A 23,457-nucleotide genomic window follows, 5' to 3' on the forward strand; every position below is an offset into this window, starting at 1 on the left:
ACTTTTGTGGTCCCATAAATTGAGATGATTTATGTTTGAATCTGCTGATAAGAGGGCACTTGAATGTAATTAGTTCCATACTCAGAAATTTGAGATATTCTCATATTTATTTTCTAAGTTGATAAATGAGTACTCAGGATTACTCATGTATTTATTTTAAGTTCTTGATAAATGCGAGAACACATTTTCCATGTAAGAAATCTGAGGCACTTTTTTTTAAACAGGTTGAGGACTCAAATGTTAAACTTGTTTCCACAGATACTTGAAAAGTATTTGACCATATTACTTTCAAAGCTACTGTTAGGTAGCTAAAGATTTGTTATATTTTACAAGGTAAGCAAAAATAAATGCTGCCTTTTGGTCAAATGATTGCTTCTGTTTACAGTTTTAGAATCACTTTATTTTACATTGTAAATTAGCATTTATGGAGCATGACCAGTAAAAAATAAAAATTTCCCGTAGCTTTAACTAACTTGTACAACAACGTAGTTAATCCTGGAGCTGACACTCTTTGTTCATACTGATTGTGAATCGATTTAAATCGAGAATCGATTCTGAATCGAATCGGCACCCTGAGACTCGAAATCGAATCAAATCGAAGCTGCTCTAATCTCAATAACAATAATATTTTCAAGCTGGACACTGACGTCAGCTTCATTTTTACTTATAACTCTGTCAGAAATATGGAATTATGTCCATACATTTTACAGACCTTGCAGTCATTTATTATTTATATAGCTATATACTTTCATGTTATATGACATATTTTATGAAATGTTGTTAGCATAAGCTGCTACAACCCTTTTAAATGGTAAATGGCCTGTATTTGATATAGCACCTTCAAGAGTCCTGGAACCCCTCAAGACGCTTTACAACACAATCAGTCATTCACCCATTCACACACACATTCACACACTGGTGGGGATGAGCTACGATGTAGCCACAGCTGCCCTGGGACAGAGGTGAGGCTGCCGAGCACAGGCGCCGCCGGTCCCTCCGACCACCACCAGTTGGCAACGTGGGTTAAGTGTCTCGCCCAAGGACACGACAGACTGAGCGGGGCTCGAACCTGCAACCTTCCGATTACAGGGCGAGCACTTACTGTAACTCCTGTGCCACCATCGCCTGCTTTTAAGATTAGAGGTATTTAGGTATTGTACTTGCAGTGATGCATATTGGCCAGTTTGTCTGGTTATAAATAACCTATTTTTCTCCAGGCTGAGGATGTTTTTTGCTCACAATCTTTCCACAAAAGGTCAAACAACCACTTTGTTATCTTTATTAATCACTCATGAAAAAGTGTTCCTAAGCAAAATTAATTCTTTATGATAGAGACCGTTCGGTTTTGCTTTGCCAGCAGCAGACAACCCAGGACACTGACCCAGTGACCTGCACATTGAGAGAGCAGGCGGGTGGGAGATCAAGAGGCAGCACTCAGACCAGTGTCATCTTTTATGTGAAGATCAAATAGAATTACTTCCCTGCTTGTGATCACTTGTTTTGACAGCCTCAAATTATAAATGACAAGGAACAAAAGAATGGCAAGAAGTGAAAAGCACATAAATTCCCAAAGGCAACCAGATCACATTGTGTAGCCCTGCATGCGGTATTTGAACCTATAACCGATAGAATCCTCATTCACACACACAATCCTGAAATATTACCCAGAAAACTACGTTTCTGTAACCAGATCGTCTCTTGTGAACTCTGAGGCTCCACTCTTTGAACAGAATCTTATTGCTTTAGCAGTAGGGATACCAGATGGTTTACTTCACTGTCTCCATGCCGCAGCTCACAGCCGTGCAGATAAATCACGCCTGCCTCCCTACACAGACTAAGATGGAAAAACTGAGTCAAAAAAAATTCCACAGTGCACCTCTGAATGCTCATTTTACAGCAAGAGAGTACAGGAATGGTCATTTTGAGGCTTGTTTGTGATTACTGTTGTCTGTCTGAGTGAATATTCTGTACTCTAGCTTTATCTTTTATCTTCACCCAGTTTCAGTCAGTTTTATTTTTTAATAACATCCTCAACTTCATTGTGCACCGCCTTTTTTTAATCTTTTCTTGCAAACTCTTTCCTTCTCCAACAGCAGATACAGTTTTAATGGCTGACTGTTAGGAAATGTGCGATAAAAGGAGGCGGCCTTGCAGCACCGACGACACCACCAGCTTCACACATGATCATTATTCCAGCACTGACATAAAACAGTAAAAAAAAAGATTTGAGTTTGTACCAAATCCTGGGCAATAATGAGCCGTTTCTCCTTTATTAGAATTTAGCACTGGCACACGAAAGGCCTTATTACATTCTCAAGTTCTCCAATGAGAGGCTGGGGCCCCTGTCTGATGATGGGAATTGGACCAAATGAAAAATGTTTTGCTACATGAGGAAAGTTTCATCATTAATAGGAAACTCAATAAACACTTGCAGAGATGCATTCCCCTCAGGAAAACTAAGCTAATGCAAAAGCAAGAGTTAAACATGAAAATGTGACAAAAATGGTATAAACATAATTACTTGAATGAAATCCAGAAATTATAGCACTATTTACACAATATATTTCTATTCTGAATTCTTGATACAGACATGAATTACATATCAAAAGCCCCATCAGTAACAGAATAATCTGAATAGGGCTGCAACAAACGATTATTTGGATAATCGATGAATCGGACGGGGTCTCGACACGATTAATCGATTAATCGGATTACATAGGGACATTTTTAAAAACTGCTAGGGAAACGTTATTTCTCTCCTTCCTTCACTTTATTAAACACAACATTATTAGAAAACAGTTCAATAGCAGAAAAACAACATGCCATCACCTAAATTGTTTTATAAGGTGTATAGAAAGAGACCCTAAGCTACACCTATCTGTGACCTAAAATGCTTGGTACAAGTTAAACAGCTTAAAGAGCAAGTCAACCCCTACCAGAGTCTAACTCCACTCCCACTTCATGTTTGAAAAATGGAACACTTGCTGTTGCCAGGCTGACCGAGAGGGCGGAGCCGCTAACAAATACACACACACTCAGGCTCACGACAGCATTGTGACATCATAGTGTACCAGTTTACATCATAGCATACCTCTTAGCCAATAGCGGTGGCAGATTTAAATTAAAATACAGTGCAGAGTTTTTACCTGACAACGGCACAACACTGCCAGTTTTAGGCAAAATATTTAAATTTTAACTAAGATGCACTGAAGTGCCAAATTATTGACAACACGTGTCTGCAGCACGATTAGACACTCATTTATTTAGTTTATCAGCAAAAAAAGTTTATTTGGGGGTGACTTGCTCTTTAATGGCAATTCTCATCTGTTTTGTTTGATCTCATCTGTAGACATTTATTATAATTGGAGATGTCAAACAACTAATTTTTAAATGTAATTAAACATAGGCTGTGAATTAATCAAAATTAATCACTATTTCCAAAAATGACTGAAAAAATACCAAATAAAACAAAAGTAAATGAATGCCATCCTCCTTGCGATGATGCCCTGGGCAACTGCCATAAAGTCACATCAAGAAATGCTGCTGATCATTCCAATGATCCCAAGTAGACTCACATTAGGCCACATGAAAGCAACTGAACCCAAAAATATATTAACCAGTATATAACTGCACTCACACAACACACCTGCAGCAACAGTTAGGACTCCTCCCTCCCTTTTAAAAGCGTTTTCGCTTCTGAGGACATTGTGGTTGTAAAGCCACATGCTAGTAGTCTGGCCCTGGTGTGATCAACCAGTTTCTGCGGGAATGTGACGGCGGAGCCGGTTCGCAGCAGCGCGAGAATTTTGATTTTCTGTAATGATTTATGACTAAATTCCTTAACAAAATGAAAAACTGAACCCAGTTCATATTTATATAGATGGTAAAGTGTAGCTATACTGTATTTCTACTATTTTTATGCCGAGTCTGGCCACTACCTTTAAAATGACCAACGTTTGGAGGAAATAAGATGAGCTGTGACCAGATTGATGGGCTAATGGCTAGTCATAGCAATACCACTTCATATGTGAATTGATGACACGTTATGACAACTCTACTCACAAATGTACCAAGAAGCATTACCACTGGTGAGAAAAAGAGCAAAATATTGAGGTTTAAGGTCCAATGCAAAGGAAAAAAGACAAGAAATAAATCAAAATACTATTTCCAGAGGAAAAGTAGAATTTTTCAAGAATTTTACGATGAAGAGAATTCTATTAATGCTGTACTCTGATAAGAAAAAAACGTCAAACTAATATATGAACTTTAGTCATTTTAAGGTCCATGTTAATGTTCAAAATTCTTATTATGAATAACTGAAAGAAGTTTTTGAATTCTGCTATGGACCATGCTAAACTGCACCTTGTATCACTAAAGGCCTGGGGGGGGGGGGGGGGGGTACAAAGTCAGTCTCTGGCAAAGTGACTGTCCTGGGACTTCTGGAGCAGGGGTTTGTCGATAAACGAGTGTACTATTGCATCCTAGAAGGTGAATGCTTAACATCCGTCCTAGTTTTTCTCTCGTTCAATAATGACGTTAACATTACCTCACTGAGTGTTGGCAGTAGCTCGGGCAGCATTAGCAGTGTTAGCTCAAGGCATTGTTCTACGGTTAGAATAACCGCAATCGTTTATTTATTGCCAAAGTTATGGTGGGATGGGACATGCAGATGTAAGGGTGTGTGTCTTGCTTATAACGTTAAACCAGCTTTTCTCATAACAAACCATTCTTCCTTTACAACATTACTGACATACATAGGAGAGCAGGTCAGAGACAGCAGCTGGCTTTTGGTGTGCTACATTAGACACTCAAAGCTGCCTAAATTCAACAAGGTAAATGTAGTTTTAATTTCTAAGAACGCTTTAAAGTCTTCCAACTAAAGAAATCAATAAACCTTTCAATATCAATAAAGAAAAAATAAACAAATATAGTTTGATTCAGGAGCACAGCCTGGTTGACTCTGAAATAGCTTACTTTCCTTCTTTTCCTAGATTTAGCTTTATAACTTTTGTATACTGTTGTACAAACAGATCATAGCTGTTCGTGTAAAACCTATTTTATAAACTTTAATACTGTTGTCAGTTTACATTGCACAGTTCTAAACAGAATAATATAGTTATTTAAACAGTAGCATTAGCAGTAGAGCTGGCTAACTGTAGCTAGCCTACTATGAAACACTTAAAATTTCTGGTGCAATAACGGTCTAATGTGAAACTCAAGAATAAGTAAAAGTTCATGAACTAGTTATCACAAAAGCAGCTATGAAAGTTTGAGGTTATTATTGTTTTATAATAATAATCTAGTTATTTTTAGAGTGAATTAGCATTAGTGCTAGCTTGCTGTGGCTAACTGAGCCTGATTGCTTCTAATGAGAATAGGGCTCATGATCGTGTCATCATCACCGACGCGGCTGCCATGTTGGATGCCTACAGGTCTTTACTTGTTGCTTGTGGTATATCATTGTTGTGTTGTGGGGCGCAAACACGTGATCGCCAGGGAAATCGGTAGAAAACGGGGTCACTTTTCACCGTTTTCATGCTTAAAAGCATAACCACGAAGACCAATAGCATAATAAATTATTGGCGGCTCGCTTGGATCGCAGCTGTAAGGCGACCAAACATCACCAGTATTGTCATTCAGGTAAATCATAGATGGTGTACGGTGTACAACATACACACACAGGCTACACACACATACCGGTAGACTAGTGCGGGCGCACTGACGCACAACACTCCTGATACACTTCTTCTATGGGATGACCATTTGGATTGTTTTACCAGAGAAACCAGCAAATGAAACATTAACCTGTCATCTGGAAGTTTACATTCGCTCACACCACAAACATCATAGCCGAAAATGTCCGTTAGGCAGAACTGTGGCGGCAACAAGCCGCCTCAGTGCTCCAGCCTTTGGTCTTTCATATGGATCCAAACCATTTATAACAATGATTTTGTCCATGTACCGTGACACGGATTCTTTATTTAAAGTTTCTCTGTATATTCCGCATCCTTTTGGAGATTTCAACATGTTACTTCCTTTCACCCAAATCTGCTTCTTCTCTACGGTGGACTGTTTGTTTTCACGGTGTGTTTACACTCGTAAGGCCATTAACATGTCTGCGCATATTCCAGAATGCAACGATGTGATCACGAGCCCTATTTCACAGCATTTGTGAGAAAATAACTTTGCAATGTGAAATGGACAATGGAGGCGTTGTACCGGTCTGCCGTGGTGAAGAGGGAGCTGAGACAGAAGGTGAAGGTGAAGGTGCGTTCCTACCCTCACCTTTGGCTACAAGCTTTGTGACCGAAAGAATGAGACTGCAAATACAAGCGGCTGAAATTAATTTTCTCAGCAGGGTGGATGGGCTCTCCATTATAGATAGGGTGAGAAGCTCAGTCATCTGGGATGGGCTCGGAGTAGATCCGCTGCTCCTTCATATCAAAAGGAACCAGCTGAGGTGGCTCTGGCATCTGATTAGGATGCCTCCTGAACGTCTCCCTGGAGAGGTTTTCCGGGCACATCAAGCCAGGGAGGAGACCCAGGACATGTGGGAGGAACTATGTATCTCGCCTGGCCAGGGGATGGCTTGGGGTTCCCCTGGAGGAGCTGGCTCAAACTGCTGGGGAGAGGGAAGTCTGGGCCTCTCTTCTTAGGTTTTTGCCCCCATGACCCGACTCTGGATAAGCGGAAGATGGATGGATGAAATGGACAACAGTATAAAAGTTGATAAAAGTTTTTCACATAAAAAAGTGAAATCTTTGAGATTAAACGTGTAGCTACAGCTGTAAACTGTATTGTAAACGGTCTCACTGTGGCTAACATGTATGTGGAGCCATAGCAACAGCAAATAAAATAAAGTGTTCATGATCTTTCCTCAGAAATCCACTTCAGAAGATCTACTGCTTCAAAATATCGTAGTAAGATAAAGATTACATGGCAGAATGGATTCGGTGATATTTGATTAAAAGAAAAGTATGAGAATGTTTACTGTCTGTCTTCAATAATTGCTCTTATTATCAATTTATGCATCGTGTTTCACATTTCTCATGTTCCGTGTTGAGTGCCTTGGGCTTCCCGACAGGGTCGCGGAAGGTGCTTTATAAATAAAGCTTTGATTGATTGATTGATTGATTGATTGATTGATTGATAATTGTTCTCGTGAGATAACCATATCAAATTCATTAACAGAAAAAGCTTGCCATGTCAGGAAATGCCAAATACCACCCACATCTGGCAGTGATAGCCAAGTCAACCATCCATTTATCTCCGACTGACACTTGAACTTGTGTTTTACTTGAGCAACACCGAGCCTGTGGCTGAATACAAATGAACATGAATGAGAGCCAGATAGTTAGCCTGAATCCTACGACAACTCATCATAAAAACCACTTCTGACTTCCTGCTCTGGGTTGAATGGGTGTAAAGAAGTCAAAAACCTTTCAAAAGAGATATCACACTAAATACTGATTTATAATAACTGATCTTTAACCCTTTGTTGTCACATTTATCATATTTGCTCCATATGTTCCTGTTTCTTAGAGCTTTATTTCTTTAACAGGATTAGTACATTCCTCAAAGTCTTCTGCCTCCTTGTGGAAGAGCCAAGTACTTTAAGACATGAGTGTCAAAATTTTAATCAGGTTGTTCATGAGGTTTGAAAGAGTTAACACTCTGCCACTGATGTGTTAAATAATAATGAAAACAGAAACGACATTAGAGATCCTAAATACGGTATTTTGGCAAAAATGTCAAACAGTCAGAGAAATTCAGATCAGACCAAAACCAGGATGCAGGATGTGAACTGGGCGTTCAGCCTTGAGTTAGTGGCAGTCGATCCAACAACCATGTGATGAAGAGCTAATTGTACACAAACGTTTAAGCGTGGCTCACGCTGCCGCACTTTCACACAAAGCCAGGCTGTATGGCTGTCTGCATTGCTGTGCACAAGATGTGTTTAATGAAACCAGTAAAAAGACTGGATTTCTGTGAGCCAGTCAAAATACGGTCACCTTTTCAAGCGTCCAGTTGCTCTCTCCATCCTTGACATCGGCACCAGTTTGAATCACATAAAATTCATCAGGATTTGTCATGAAGATCCACTTTAACTTTACACGTGTAGACAACGAGGTTGTGAGCATGTTGGTATCTGCCACTCAGGTAAAAACTCAACTGCCTCGGCTTTCGGTCAGATCCTGTTTCCTTCAAGTTTGTTAGGCTGTGTGTCATTTTCACCAATGTGGTTCAACGAATAGCGTGTCTGTTTTTAAGTGTTTGAATAATTATTGCCACACCTGCATCCAGAAAAGCCTCAGTTAAGTGAAACTCCATAAGTAACCAACAGAACCAATGAGCGAACGACAAGGTGTGGTGCTGCACTCTTAACCCAGATTCTCATGTAGTTGTATAACTTTGTTTTGCAGACCAGGGTACTCAACAGGTGACATGTTTCTGGCCCGCTAGCCCCATATTGTGTCTCCAAGCTGTAATTCTTTCTTTAAATCGATGTCACCTTGGAGATGTGGTGCAGAATTGAAAGTTCTTTGTGGTGAAAATATGTCCAAATTGAGGTTCTGCATCCGTCAAAGGACCCTACCCAGTTGGCATAAGCCGGTCTTTCATCCACTGCTAAAACCAGAAGTGAGTAACTGAATTTGCACCGTCCTGCCTACAGATTTATTTCCGTCCTTACCTTGGCATGTATTATGTTGCTTAGCAACCATGATGGCAAGGAGCTTGAAACTTGGCGAGCTCATTTACTACTGTTTGTATGATTGTTGACAAAAAATGACCAATCCCAAGAAAACTGCTAAAAGCTTTACCTGTTTTACTCCCAGATATTAATATACTCACATTTAAAACTGCAACCATCTCCTGCTTCATCCACCATTATCAGAAGACCAAGCATCTTCCATTCAGCCCACAATGAACCTTGACATAGGGTATATCAATCCCATCCTTTAAATTCAAATAAAAGACTGTCGCTTCAGTGGGTTGTATTTAGATAGCCAACAAACTTAGACTGGCCTTGTAAATTAGCTGTGACATAATTGGATTCAATTGCGGCCTTGGAAGGATGCAGCCCATGGATTTGGACATAGCCAATGATGATCTGCAGTCTCCCTAAGTTTCACTTTTGGAGCGATGCCCTTCAAATGGTAAACGGCCTGTTTTTGTATAGTGCCTTCTTAGGGTTCTGCAACCCCCCAAAGTGCTTCACAACTCAATCAGTCATCCACCCATTCTCACACACATTCACTCCCTGGTAATGATGAGCTACGATCTTGCCACAGCTGCCCTGGGGCGCACTGACAGAGGCAAGGCCTGCTGAACACTGGCGCCACTGGTCCCTCCAACCACCACCAGCAGGCAGTGTGGGTTAAGGGTCTTGCCCAAGGACTCAACAGCAGCATTCTCTGGTGGGATGGAACCAGCAACCTTCTGATTACTGGTTAACCCGATCTACCTCCTGAGCTACTGCTGTACCATTTCGAAGATTAATTAATTCAACAGTGGGAGTTTAGCACAGCATGTTTACTTCACCTTGCCCCCCCACCCACCCACCCAAGCTTTGTGGTTGGGTTCCCATGTTATGGACCTCCCCATCATCTTCTTTACTTTGTTCTTCAGTCAATGAACACACCACTGTAAAGCGGCAACAAAATAAACTAAATCAACATTTTTCTGTCCATTAACTCACTCGTGCTAAACTCTAACTCACACACTTTCATTAGGAAGTCTTTATCTAAGGAACATAATAGATAAACCAGAAATCTGCCCTCTAAGATAGAATCAGTGCATTTTTAGTACATTTAACCAGCAGCAGAACTTCCAGTGCATCCAAGGTCATGGCAGGAGTTTCTTAATATTTCTACAAAAAAAAAACATGCAAGATCCTCTAACTTTATGACAGTTAGAGGTATTTTAATATGACATCAGTCAGCTTTGGATGTTTGTCCATTCAGCAGGTTTAACTTGCACAACACAGCTCATGGACTCACATGACATTGTACTGCTCCCAGCTTACAACAAATCCATTTTTTTGGGTTTCATAGCGGTTTATTGTTTTATAAACACTGCCATCTTTTTTGTATTACATGGTTATTTAAGCCAAAATCATTTTTGAATTCCTGCTAGATTTGATGCCTGGATGCAACAGAAGTGTTGCTGCTGATGACTTTTGTCAACTCTTTCCTCTCGTAAAACTTGGGGCAGCAGTAGCGCAACAGGTTGAGCGAGTTGTCCAGTAATCGGAAGGTTGCAGGTTCGATCCCGGCTCCGGACAGAGAATTCTGCTGTTGTGTCCTTGGGTAAGACACTTAACCCACCTTGCCTGCTGGTGGTGGTCGGAGGGACCGGTGGCGCCTGTGCTCGGCAGCCTCGCCCCTGTCAGTGCGCCCCAGGGCAGCTGTGGCTACATCGTAGCTCATCATCATCAGTGTGTGAATGTGTGTGTGAATGGATGAATGATACACTGTATTGTAAAGCACTTTAGAGTCCTTACTCTGAGAGGCGCTATACAAGTGCGGGTCATTTATAATTTATAAAGAGCTATAAAACGAGAAGTTGATGGTGATGTAAAAGTTTGTAAAGCATAATTAGCACAAACTTTAATGGATTTGTGGAGATTTGATTAGTAAAAAAGTTTGCTTCAGTATTTCTTTGTTATGTTTGTTCTGTGCTGGTTGTCCAATTCCATTATTTGGTTCTTTTCTGAACACAGAAATAAAGAAATAAAGATTGCTGACAAGTTTCGGCCACATCAGTAGCCTTCTTCAGAGCATCGCCGATGACGAAGGAGTGCACACACTGGACTGTTCGTGGGAACATGGTCATCGGTGAGGAGGGCGTGGGCAGTAGAGGGCGACATCGTCCTCTGCTGCCCGCAGATAAACGGAGGCACCAACATCGGCGACGCTGTCGGTGGCGTCGCAAATAATGCAACTGCCTTTAGTCTGGACTGCTGTGGGATTAGCCGTTGGCTCATATGGACAGGAACTCTATTTTTGTCCGGTGAAACCCTTCAGGAAAGCTGCAACAGGTCAACTCAGAAACAAACGTCAACATGGCAGAAAAATCCCTTTAGGCAAGCATTCTTTTCTGACTCATTCCCATTCAGGTCCTTATGTTTTAAACGTCCAACTGTCAGTATGCTCATCCATCAGGTAAAGAACGTTGCATACCAAAACCTAGACTTCTCCTTGGACTTCATCTTTCAGGGACGCTAACTCAGCTTCGTGCAACAAGACCAAATGAATGAAGTCTGGCACAGAACAAAAACACTGCTGAATCGACTAAAACGTGTCTTACTTCAATACCATTCCTCCATTACAACTGTTCCTAATGTTATCACCTAGTAAATTTAAAATAGAACATATACGACTCGGGTGAAGTTTCCCCGTCTGACCAGAAACTGCTGTTTCCCCTCACGAGGAGAGGGGGTGAAAACGCTTACGCTCACTTTTCTGCTGCTAAGACTGTGGCTAAACTCGGGCTGGAGAAGGGGGAATGGGGTTGGAAAGGATGAGTCACACATTGCTCTCCATACGGAATGATTATAATACCCTATTACAGAGAAAAGCACTGTTTCCCCAGCTAAAGCGAATTCTTGGCTTGTGAGCCTGGACCAGTCCTAGCTTTTCACTCCACCGTGCACCACATGCAGAAACAAAGCATATTCATAAATGCTAAATGCATGAGAGGTTGCATCACGAAGCAGCAAATCCAACTTTTACATCATCACTGTTGTTTTAAGCTTCCAATCAGCACTGACTATGATTTATCTGTGATTTGTTTGCGGAATAAAGCACACTTTGTCCCTTTCACTCTTCTTTTGGAATGAGCTGTGTGTGTTTTCAGCAGGTTTGAGGAAGAAACAACTTTAGAGAAAATCTGCAACTGGCTTCAAATCAAGCCCAAGTGCCATGAGCAGTTCAAAGCAATGCACGCCCCTTAATTAGGATAAAAAGTAGAGCAGAGTAGATGATGCACTGTGCAGGATATGGCAAATAATGAGCCGACTGTGCTGCACAAAGGCCCTTCTTAACTCCAACACCGGATCAGAGACTTGTCCTGCATTTTCTTGTTTTATCTGCCATGTTAATATCGGGCATTAGAGCTGATTTACGGCGTCCTTTCCACAAAGGGCGCATTTACGGGGGTGAAGTGGCTCAGACGATTGCTGGGTCACTACTCCTCGGCACAACCCAGATTCTCCCTCTGCACCGAGGCAAAAGGCACACACAAGAAGCCACTTTCTCCCACCACCACTTATCTGATCAAGTCTGACATGACCTCAGCTTGAAAGTGAGCAACTTTAAATAATTACAGATGCACGGGCTACTCGTGGGGGTGATGGCTTTGCAGACAAAACAAATATTTGAAACCAAACCAATTTTACTTCCGACTTTAAGGCATTCGGCTTCATTTCTATGAACTTTTCCTCATGAAAAAAAGGGCAGATTTGACCCGCCTATTAAAGCTCCTCGTGAAGACGAGTAGCCTCGATATAAAGAAACTGTAAATGAAAAACAGATGCAGGCCGACCTTTGACCCCACCATTAAGCTGACCTGCATAAACAAAAAGAACCTTTGAACGACCCTGGATGGCCTGCTGACATTACACCTACAAACGCTTCTATAAGTGGTTCATTGATATCTGAACGGAAATTTTCCCTAAAACCAACAGAAAGTTTGGTATTTCCTTAAAAAAAGAAAGAAAATGTTACAACTGTATTTTTATCATGGTGCCCTGTTCCAACCAAGAATGGGAAGAAAACATCTGGAAAACATTTCTCTAACTTTTTGCAGGGCTTAGCAGACAGCACAATGGAGCTGATCAAATCCAGATGTGAAGGCACTCAGTAAAACAGCAAAGTCTCCAGTTCATCTCTTTAAAACTTACATTACCATTAAATAAATATGAGTTTATGGCACATTTCTTAAATGTCGGATGTACTTTGTGAGGTTTTTGCAAAACAACTCTTCCTTTAAGTGCTGTCGTATAAAGCAGCTCTGGCCAAATTTCCTCCTTGGTATTCCAAGAATGTTATTCCAGCATTTCTAATTACTAAAAGTCTCTGTACATGTGGGTTCTGGCTCTGTGCGAAGGTCTGTCACAGAGCACGGCCAGGCCCTAAAAGACTTTCAGTTAATTATCTGAAACAAACTTCAGTGAAAAGAGTCAAAACACTAATAAAACTCGTAAAAAGAAACTGTTGGCTGATGAAACCGAACATCGAAGCAGAAAAGGTGGATTAAGAATCGACCTCTGACCCAAAGCTGTATCTCAGACTGGAAAACAGAGAGATCAAAACACTCCAAATAACTGTTGTGCATCTTTTTCCTGTTAAAAAGCCAACACACTCCTTGTGTTAGTCTCACTTCCTGCAACTGTCAGCTGGGAATTATTTTAAAACTAGAAGAAATGGGCCAAGCACATAAAGAATTCCTGCCTTTAGGCAACAAAACGATGAACCTGACGAACAAGCAGAAAGCCCTCACCTTCACCTCTGAACCCTGAGCCAGCTTCTCATGCTTGACCTTTCTGACCTACAGGCTCTCCCTTAGTGTCACTTTTCACTTAGATTTAATGTTTCCAAACTAATGCAAAGACAGCAGGAGTCCAGGTAGAGTAAATCAATGATGTTCACCTTGTCCTTTGAATTTATTGCGTTTGGTGATGACTTCAAACTCGGCAGAGGGTGCAAAGAAATCCCACACAAGGCCAAACTTAATATTTAGCACTTCAGTAAACTAGTTTAACCTTAAAACGTATAGATATCTTTATATACCAGAGCCATCCATCCATGAACGTAGCACTTGTACTCTGAAGTTACAGTAAACTAATTACAACATCATAAAAATGTGCGCTGACGCCTTTCTAGCTGGGCAAATCATTAGCTGCTGAAATGCTTCTAGTAAGAATCTAGTAAGAAACTAAAGTATTGCTAAGTTTTGAAATAACTTTGAAACAAGTGCATTCTTATTACCCAACCCAACAACACAAATCACATCAGCTCCCATCATTTCATAATTATTTAATAATTAAAACGTCCTTGTTTCTGATCTAATGCAATAAATCTCTCCTAACTGATTAATGTTTATCAATATTAACTCTAAAAATTACAATGCAAAGTCTTGGCATGGTATAACCTGTATACAGAGCTCCGTCGTAGGGGCGAAATCTGCAACTGTCTTTCAGTCTTTGCACGCAGGTGGACAACGCTAGGACCAATCAAAGCAACCAACACGTGACAGAAATCAGTCAACCCATCGTCAAAGCAGCTATTACAGCCTTTTACAACTTCACCACTGCCATCTTTGTTCTTTCAGTCCATCACCGCTCTGCCATCATCATATAAAAGCTCTGCTGTAATGGTGCTCAGCCCACCCAGTTGCAAGGGCGACCCCAAGAGGTGGCCAGGGGTGGCCATGACCCCCCCCCCCCCCCCCCCCCGGAAAAGCCAGTGTTAACAAATCATATTAATGTTCAGTCAAGCCATATATTGATCTTGTTTATTCAAGACATAATTATAAAACAAAATAAAAAAAATGTACAATTGATGAGTAACGAAATAACCTGAATTTAAAAAATACATATGTTTCTGCTGCTCACCATTTTAAAAAAGTTTTTATTTTTGTGAACACAGCAACACAGGTGAGTTAACCTAAAACAATACATTTTTTATTTTATTTGGGATAACATATTAAATAACTGAAATGTATTTTTCTAAAATGTTTGTCTTTGTAAAATTTAAGTTACCAGTAAATGTTTTGGATACGTTCTGTTATTTTAATAAAAACGAATAAAAGTGCAATGCAGTACATCGCCAAAGACTAAATTCAACCAGAGTTACCGCAAGGAACAATTTGGTGTGCCACCCCAAGAATTTATTTGGCCCCATCTGGCCACCCTTATCTAAATTTTCTGGAGGCGCCCCTGCCCAGTTGATTAGCCTGGCCCACACTTAGCCGAGCCAATGGCAGACCTGCTGAGGCTACAATAGACCATGGCTAAACCCACCTGTTAGTCTAGATTTCATGTCCTTATCCCTCCACATATTTTACAGTTGTCACCTGATACCAGGCATGACTTTTGGACCTGGTTCACACAGCAGGATTTTTTTTATTAACAGACATCTTTCAAAAAATGTGAGGTCGTACATAAAAATTATCATGGATTTACCAATTTTGGTTCTATAGCATATGGTGTGGGCTTCCAACTACACACAAACCAATTTCACACTAACGTTCCCTGATCGGACGGAAAATCTCGCTAAATCAAACGTCACTTTGGAACAAACGAACATGGTGGACTAGGAGTGTGCTGCTTACTTCTTTCACCTCCCTTTCTGATTGGCTAAACGTCACATTCAACAGGAAGCACACTTGATTGTCTTTGAAAATCGGACCAAGACAATTCAACACGTTATTAACCTTCTCAGTGGCCTAGTAGTAGAGTGTCTAGCCTGGCACTGGAAGATCGGGGTTCAAATCTAGTCGGGTCATACTAAAGACTTTAAAAATGGACCCAATGCCCCCCTGCTTGACACTCAACTTCAAGGGGTTGGGTTGGGGGGTTAAACCACCAAATAGTTCCCAAGCACAGCCACTGCTGCAGCTCACCGCTCCCCACAGGGGTGAGTCAAATGCAGAGATGTAATTTCACCAGTGAGATGATGACTATAGGACTTTTTGTCGTAATTTGTGATCCGAGCATTCGTAACGTGCTTTCGAGCAGACAAAATTGCTCAAAACACACCACGCACAGCAGAAATGATAAGATGATAAGACTATCTTCAGAGCCATTACAGTAATTGGACGCGTCCATAAGAATGTTGGAGGAGGAGAATCAGGTCACAATTCAGTACAATTATCCTACCATGTGAACCGCACTACAGATGGAAGTTTCAAAGAACTGATCTAATTCACACAAATACGAGTTTGACTAATGGATAAAACTTTAGCGTTTAGCTTAGCTTTTAACTCATTCACTGCCAATGACGACTACATTTGTCATTTGCGTTTTTTTACTGTGTGGGCGTCGGAACGAGCCCCCGCACCGTGTGAACAAACATCCTAGCTCTGAAGCCGATCTTCATCTGCATACGTCACACGTCACATGATCAGGAAGCAGAAAATCCATGTGTTAGGAGATCGTTTTGGGCCGCTGCTGTAAAAAAGTGAGGCGCGAACCGGAAAACCTTCTGCCGATCAATATTCGACAACGGATTATGAAAGAACGGATAACGCTCGAAACGTGCTGATTCTTCCTGATGTAAGAGGTGAGTCTCCTCTTTGTTTTGGTTGTTTTGGAGTTGACATCATGCTAGCGCGCAACGTTCTGTGACTCTAAAAAACCAGTAAAAACTGTAAAAAAAAAAAAAAAACGCCGACAGCGAAGGGCACTTCTGATTAGGAAACGGCTGGCAGTGAATGAGTTAAAAGTATGTTTGTTTACTTCACTTTCACCAAACTTAACATGAATTTATAAAAGCCATAAAAAGTTCAAAACCCCAAAGAAAGTGACCGTATGTTGCCTCGTGAACATCAGCTGTCAAAAAGCAAAGACAGCAGCTAACTAGTACAAACCCAGACGTAAGGTGCATTCCATTGAACCCCAGAAGTCGAATTTCTGAGTTTATAGTTTATGGAAAATCAACTGGAACAATGTGGAGAGATCCCACTTGGAAAGTTGGAACCAACCGCAAAAATCCATATGTCTGCCTCAAGCATAAAAAGAGGTAAAAGCTGCTGTAGTCCGGCATCCTTTCTCTCTTCTGTCAGCTTGCATCTCAGTAAATCAGCTGTAAAGGTGGTTCTGTCTTACCTCAACATTTAAAATAATCAAAAATGGAGGATTTTATATTAGGTTGTCCTGCTAATATCACCTAGCATGGTTGGTGAGTCCAACAGAAAGCAACAAACACTGATGATGGTTCAGTTGCAGGTGGACTTGGTCACTCATGGCTTCATTCACAGACAAGCTGATTCCTAAGAGTTAAAGGAATATTCCCATAAAACCTTTCAAGTTCATAGTCAGATTTCTACACATGATAATAAAAACAACATTTGATATTTAAGTAATAAAACATGTTTTAATTTTTGCTGTGAAACTTTGTCCTTTTTATATGGAAAGATCAATAGTCAATAATTGATCATAACTCAGTATATGTGATCAGCTAAAGTCTTTGCCAGGTGCTGCTGAGCCATTCTACTGCTCCAGTTGTTTGAAAAAGTTATAATTTTACTAAGTGAATTTATTTGCTCCTCCTGCTTTATTCTCGTTAAGGATCCAATGGAGCTGGAGCTCACCCAGCCGTTAGGAGGTGTGAGGCGCCGTACGACACCAGCCAAGCCCTCACACCACCATCACCAATAAACCAGAGTGTTTTCAGGACAAAGAGCCAAAGACACTTGTTTGTTTGGGACAGATGTTGTCCATTTTCAACAACTCGAAGCTAAAGTTGCTTAGGAGGTGTCCCGTCTCACAGAAACCGTTCAGTCTGTGAGGAAGTTAAACTTATTCAATGATCAAGGCCCAAATCTAGTTAAAAAGTCTTCTTGAGCCACTGAGATGTGCTTTTAATTTAAAGAAAACAAATTATGGTGACATTTTCTAATTGTACGGCTCCTAATATTTAAATGTGTTGATTTACATCAAAACCCAGTTGGAAACAAAATTCCACCAATGTCAAGGTACAATTGAGGACCTCCGAGGGCCACAAATGGTCCCTGGGTCACACATTGGGCACCCCTGATCTATGCCTTTTGGTTCAGGACACCAGTCTACAGAAACCAACATCAACTGGACTCACGCGTCTACAAGACCTTTCATTTGTGAGCTAAGAGTCTGGAGACCCCTCCTGTAAAGCCAGTAAAAAAAGGCTGAAAATGCATATTTTATAACAAAAAGGTGATTTTTTTTCTTCCTATTAAAGTTTGTCTGAACTGATGGTGAAAACCCATGAAAGCAATTGTGTTATTTTCATTCTGGAGTATCTATAAACCACAAACATAATGAGGAAAACAGCTGATTAAAAGTACGACTCTTGCGTTTGATGAACAGGATAGTTTATTTATCTTTCTTGTGGATGGCATGTTATTAATCAGAATTATAAAATCCACCCTGCAGCTTCACGAAGCTGTGAACATCAAACGTCACCTTTTGCCTTCAACATGAGCCGGATTTTCAGCTAGACTTTACAACAAAGAAAAATACATCGCCCTGTGTGATTTAACTTCCTCAGGTTTAGATTTACTAAGAAAAAACACCAAAATTCAGCTTTTTTTAAATCGTTCAGTACAAATTCACACCATCAGCACCATTTCTGAGTAAACAGAAAGGAGAGGCCACCTGTTCTCCTTAAAAGCTGGTGTCAGAACCTCAGCAGACCACCAGGCATGCCAACCCGTCGTAAGCTGCTAATAATACATAAAGGAACACCGGAACACGCCCCTCTAACTGACCTCTGACCCCCCCTGGGATGCAACAAAACTGATATATTCACCTCCCGTGGAACCCTAACCCTTGTCCACCACTACATCACATCCCCTAAACCGTACATCCATAACTGAATTATCCTACATAAAAACGTGATGAAGAAAATTGGACTGAGGCGCAGCAGTACCCAGCGTCCCCTGATGCCCAAGGTCCTTCAGGCGGCTCCACCCCACCACTTAGAACAAGCTACAGCCCCTCCCTCTTCGTGCTCATCCCTCTCATCCCTCAGAAGAAAAAAGACCTTTTTGAACTCCCTAAACTCCACCACAACCTTTTATTCTTGCAACACCTCAATAAATCAGCACAAAGGGCTTCATAAAGTTAAACGTGTGTGTGTGACACTTGTAACGTTTCCCACAAGAACCAATTAGGAACACATCTACGCTGTTGGACTGCTTCATCGCTCAGAAGGCAGCAAATTATCAGGATTTCTAAAAGGGAAGTTTTTTAAATTCGTGTTTTAAAACGTCCCTAAGTTTCAGACGGACTGCGTAAAGGCGCGGGGAGGAGGAGGTGGGCGGGCATCGGTGATCCACTGTGGAGAAAAGTCATTTCTCCTCCGAGCATCTTACCTGAACTCGCCCACGACGTGAGAAAAAGCAGAGTCACCGCTACAGTGATGTGGACGTCCCTTATCCTCCGTTTAACTTTCCATCTTATATGGGTATCCATGACCGACTCTGTGCGCTGCGCCGTCCACGGCTGCTGGATTCACTCAGGAACTGGGAGCGACTAATTAGACGCGCAACAACTTCTTAGGACAAAACTAGAAGTAAAAAAAAGAAGTCCCAGAGAAAGAGAGACAAAAGGGGGGAGGGGGGTGTCTGGTTCTTTCTCAGGCAGCCATAGGGGTGTATTGGTGTGTGTTCCTCCAGCTGGCTGACGGGGATGAGCTCCGTCCGTGCGTCCCGCTCTGACTGCGCCTCTCCTCTGAAGTGTCCCGCAACGCTGCGCCTCCCGGAATGTTGGCCCTTCTCTCCGTCACAGCCCAGTCGAGTCAGCGGGGCAAACGCTCAAGAAAAAGTTTCTGTCTGGCCCCCCACAACTCGCAGACACCTCCTCCTCTCGGCTCCTCAGCCTGCCACTCACTCCCTCTGACAGGAGATCCGGGCAAATCGGAGGAGTGCGCTCATTAGAACCGGTCCTGTGATTGGCCGAGGGAGGGAGCTAAGGAGAAGGATTCACGCCTACAGTTCTTTAACTTTTCTACGTGGAGACAGTTTTTTTTTTCCAGAGATGATCGAAGCGGGAAAACCAAACTAACTTCACGGGAAATTGTCTCCTAAAGTTCAGATCATCAGGGGTCTCTGGAACCCAATGGGCTGTTTTTCTCCTCAGCCAACGGAATGCATTTGTTTAGAGCTGCATCTACAGGACCTTATAAAAAAAGACTATTTATAACTTTTGAGAATTATCTACTGAAGAGGATTTTTTCAGAATTCTGAGGGAAAAAGTCCAAATTCCAATATTAAAATATGAGTTTTTTTCTGCTTTTGTACTTATAATAAACTTGCTTAAAGAGCAAGTCACCCCCGAATCAACTTTGTTTTCTGATCAACTATATAAATCAGTGTCTTATCATGCTGTAGACATGTGTAGTCAATAATTTGGCACTTTAGTGCATCTTAGTTAAAATGGAAACATTCTTCCTGAAACTGTCAGTGTTGCGCCTTCTTCAGGTAATAAATGGTAAATGGCCTGTATTTGATATAGCGCCTTTTAGAGTCATGGAACCCCCCAAGGCGGTTTACAACACAATCAGTCATTCACTCATTCACACACACATTCACACACTGGTGGGGATGAGCTACAATGTAGCCACAGCTGCCCTGGGGCGTACTGACAGAGGCGAGGCTGCCGAGCACTGGCGCCACCGGTCCCTCCGACCACCACCAGCAGGCAACGTGGGTTAAGTGTCTTGCCCAAGGACACAACGACAGCGACAGACTGAGCGGGGCTCGAACCTGCAACCTTCCGATTACGGGGCGAGCACTTATCTCCTGTGCCACCGTCGCCCCACTCCACACTCCACACTGTATTTGAATTTAAATCTGCTGTCACTATTGGCTAAGAGGTATGGTAATAGCTGGTACCATATGATGTCACAATGCCACTGTTGGCCTGTGTGTGTGTGTATCGTAGTGGCTCCACCCTCTGAAATTGAAACAGAAAATGTATTTCAGACATTTGCATTGACAGCAATCTCTAGTAGGCATGAATGCTTTCTAAAGCCTGATTTATACTCCTTTGTGAGCTCCGCAATGGAGAGACACATGCGGAGAGACGGAAAGGTTTTCACATGCAAACTTCTGCGCAGGCAGTGGAGTGTTGCAAAACAAGTCCCCCCCCCCCCAGGACAAGAGGGCATAGCATTTTCTGTGGTATCCTGCCACCATAACACTCATGCATCCGGTCCATAAACATGTATTTACTAATGTGTTTATATATTTCAGAGACGTTTTAACACGGACAAAATTGTCCTTCGTTCTCCTCCACCTCTTCATGCAGTTGCCACCTCTGAATCCACGTTTCCCATCGTTTCCGTCCGCGTTTGCACTTTATTTTCTACTCCTTCAGTCACGGGCGAATAAACGTTCATGTTTTTGGACGTTTTACGGAGGCACCCTGGTGCACATGTTTCAATTCAATTCAATTCAAGTTTATGTATATAGCTTCAGGAACTAAAAGTGAGTCACATCTGAGCTGAACTTCAGACAGCAGGATTTGGAATTTTATTTCCTGATATTGGGACATCTCACCTCAGACTGGATAAGAGCAGCGTGACTCTACCACATACTCTGTTTGCTCTGTTTAATCTCCACAAATAACACAAGTCTGGAGGAGTTCTGCTGTGTTGTGGAATTGCTAATGCTAACGGTTAGCTTAAACTTGCCGAGACGTTCTCTGCTGTTTCCTGGACGCAAAACCAACAACAGCCTTCCCTGTTGCAAGTCAAGATAGTTGAGTCCATGAATATTAATTGACTGTGTGACTTATGTCAGGCTTTTTAAATCCTAGAGATTCACCGTCTGTTTTCTATCAGAAGCTAATGCAGGAGATAGGTGTAGGAGACTATTTTCATGTTCAGCCCGCATGTCAAACTCAGAGTGGCTGATTTTAATCAGAAAAAATATTTTAAAGATGGGATTTCAGTGAAGTACCACATTCAGAGACGGGTTCATTTCAAGATGGAATTAATATAATTTGATCTTCACTGCACTCAAACTAACCATTAGCTCTTCATTCCTGTTGGACTCAGAGGTCAGTCAGGAAGTTATCTATAAAAAACTGTTAGATATAACTTTTACATGTAAAAATCTAAAAAAAAAAATTATGAAAGAATGAGACTTAACTTGAGTTGATTATAAATTCTATATATTTTTTTAAGTGGGAGTAATTTAAACAATGGGTCTGAGCGAGCAGGAGTGTGAACTTTAAAATTAAAAAATTATTGCAAATTGTTTAAATCTTTGCCGTAAACTGCAACAGTCGCCCTGAAAGTGTTGCAGATGCAACTAACATTTTACTGCAGTTGTCTTAGGAACAGCAAAATGCTGACAGCTGTCTTTAATAAACCACCTTATGCCCCCTCCTGTGTGTGTGTGTGCGCGCACGTGCGTGTGTGTGTGTTCCATAAACAGCCCAGTTAAAGTTAAATTTAAGCACAATAAACAAACAAACATGCTCCAAGCCTCTGACAACTGTGAGGATTAGTTTTAAGGTGGACATGGGAAAGTTTGATCTTTCTATTCACATATGAAGGAATTTGGCATCAAATACTAGAAACTTCTAAAGGAGGAACTACAGCCTGTTGCTGTTTAATCTGTATGTTTCATTACAATCACTATCTGCTGGTTCCTCAAGACACAGACTGGAGAAAAAATAGCCTTTTGTGCTATAAACCAAAAACATTAACAGCAAAATTAATAAAACAATCAAAAGTAATAAAAAAATCACAGTGACTTCTTTTGCAAAAGTATACAAATGTTCTGAGTGAAAGTCTGGTTTAACTCTTAAAGCCTTTTAAAAACAAATTTTTTGTATATTTTGCGTTTATTACAAGAAATATTAGAAAGCAACAAATGTGTTGGATGCAAAAACACAACAATGAGGATGCAGGCGTCTGCAGCTGAAAGCTTTTATAAAGCCATGAGCACATTTACATGCATTGTTTGAGACTCTATTGAGGGCAGAGAAGTCTGGAAAAACTTTAATAAATACTTTCAATCGCGTCTGTTTTCAATGCAAGCAGCAAAATGTTAATATGTGACCTCAGCTTTATCCTATTCTCAAAACAATTAATTTTATTATTATTCTCATATGACTTCTTGTCTACACCACTATATTTTCTAATTATATAAAACATTATTTTATGAGACTTGCGCTCTTGTTTGTGTTTAATCAAAAACATGTTGAGTTATTTGAAGCTGGACGGGTGCCGATTCTGCTTCTCTCCTTGGACTTTGATCTTTCAACATCGACGTCCCCGTGAGACAAAAGAGAGGATGCAACGTTTGGAACAGGAAGTTGTTGATTAGTGGTCAAGTCTCATTCCACATCCACATTTTCCAGGTCTCACTCTGGATTTCAAAACCACTTAAAATCTAATAAAGTCCGTCTTCCTTCCTGACAACAAATATTTAGGGATGTAAAGTTCCTCGTGATAATCACCACCACAAAACACTAGATAGCTGCTAAAACGTTTTCCCTCACAAGGTTTCATTCATAAACATGTAACTTCCAAAGAAAGGACAGAAAGTGACCTTTAAAGACGACGCCCAACGCTGTCACAGTGTGAAGTCCAAATAGGCATAATTAGTAGAAATATGTACCTAAACATGTTAGAAAGAGGCGATCTAGATCAGCTGTTACCAAATGTGTGACCAAGTCACTGCTTTGCAAGTCACAAGTTAGTCACAAGCCTTGAGTCAAGTCCAATTCAAAGACAGCCA

The 23,457-nt window shown here is 41.2% G+C and overlaps 1 protein-coding gene across 2 annotated transcripts in view; it reads right to left on the reverse strand.

The window, feature by feature from the left end:
* The window catches only part of col5a1 (procollagen, type V, alpha 1), a 118,677-nt gene extending 99,272 nt beyond the window's left edge, over positions 1-19,405 (reverse strand). For both annotated transcript variants that reach the window (XM_015943244.3, XM_015943243.3), the window contains exon 1: positions 19,078-19,405. In XM_015943244.3, the coding sequence (XP_015798730.3) occupies positions 19,078-19,177 (100 nt within the window). In that variant the 5' untranslated portion in view covers positions 19,178-19,405. The remainder of the gene's footprint in view (positions 1-19,077) is intronic.
* Between the last annotated feature and the right edge of the window lie 4,052 nt (positions 19,406-23,457).

The sequence above is a fragment of the Nothobranchius furzeri genome, chromosome 6 (assembly GCF_043380555.1).
Source record: "Nothobranchius furzeri strain GRZ-AD chromosome 6, NfurGRZ-RIMD1, whole genome shotgun sequence".
Classification (NCBI taxonomy): Eukaryota; Metazoa; Chordata; class Actinopteri; order Cyprinodontiformes; family Nothobranchiidae; genus Nothobranchius; species Nothobranchius furzeri.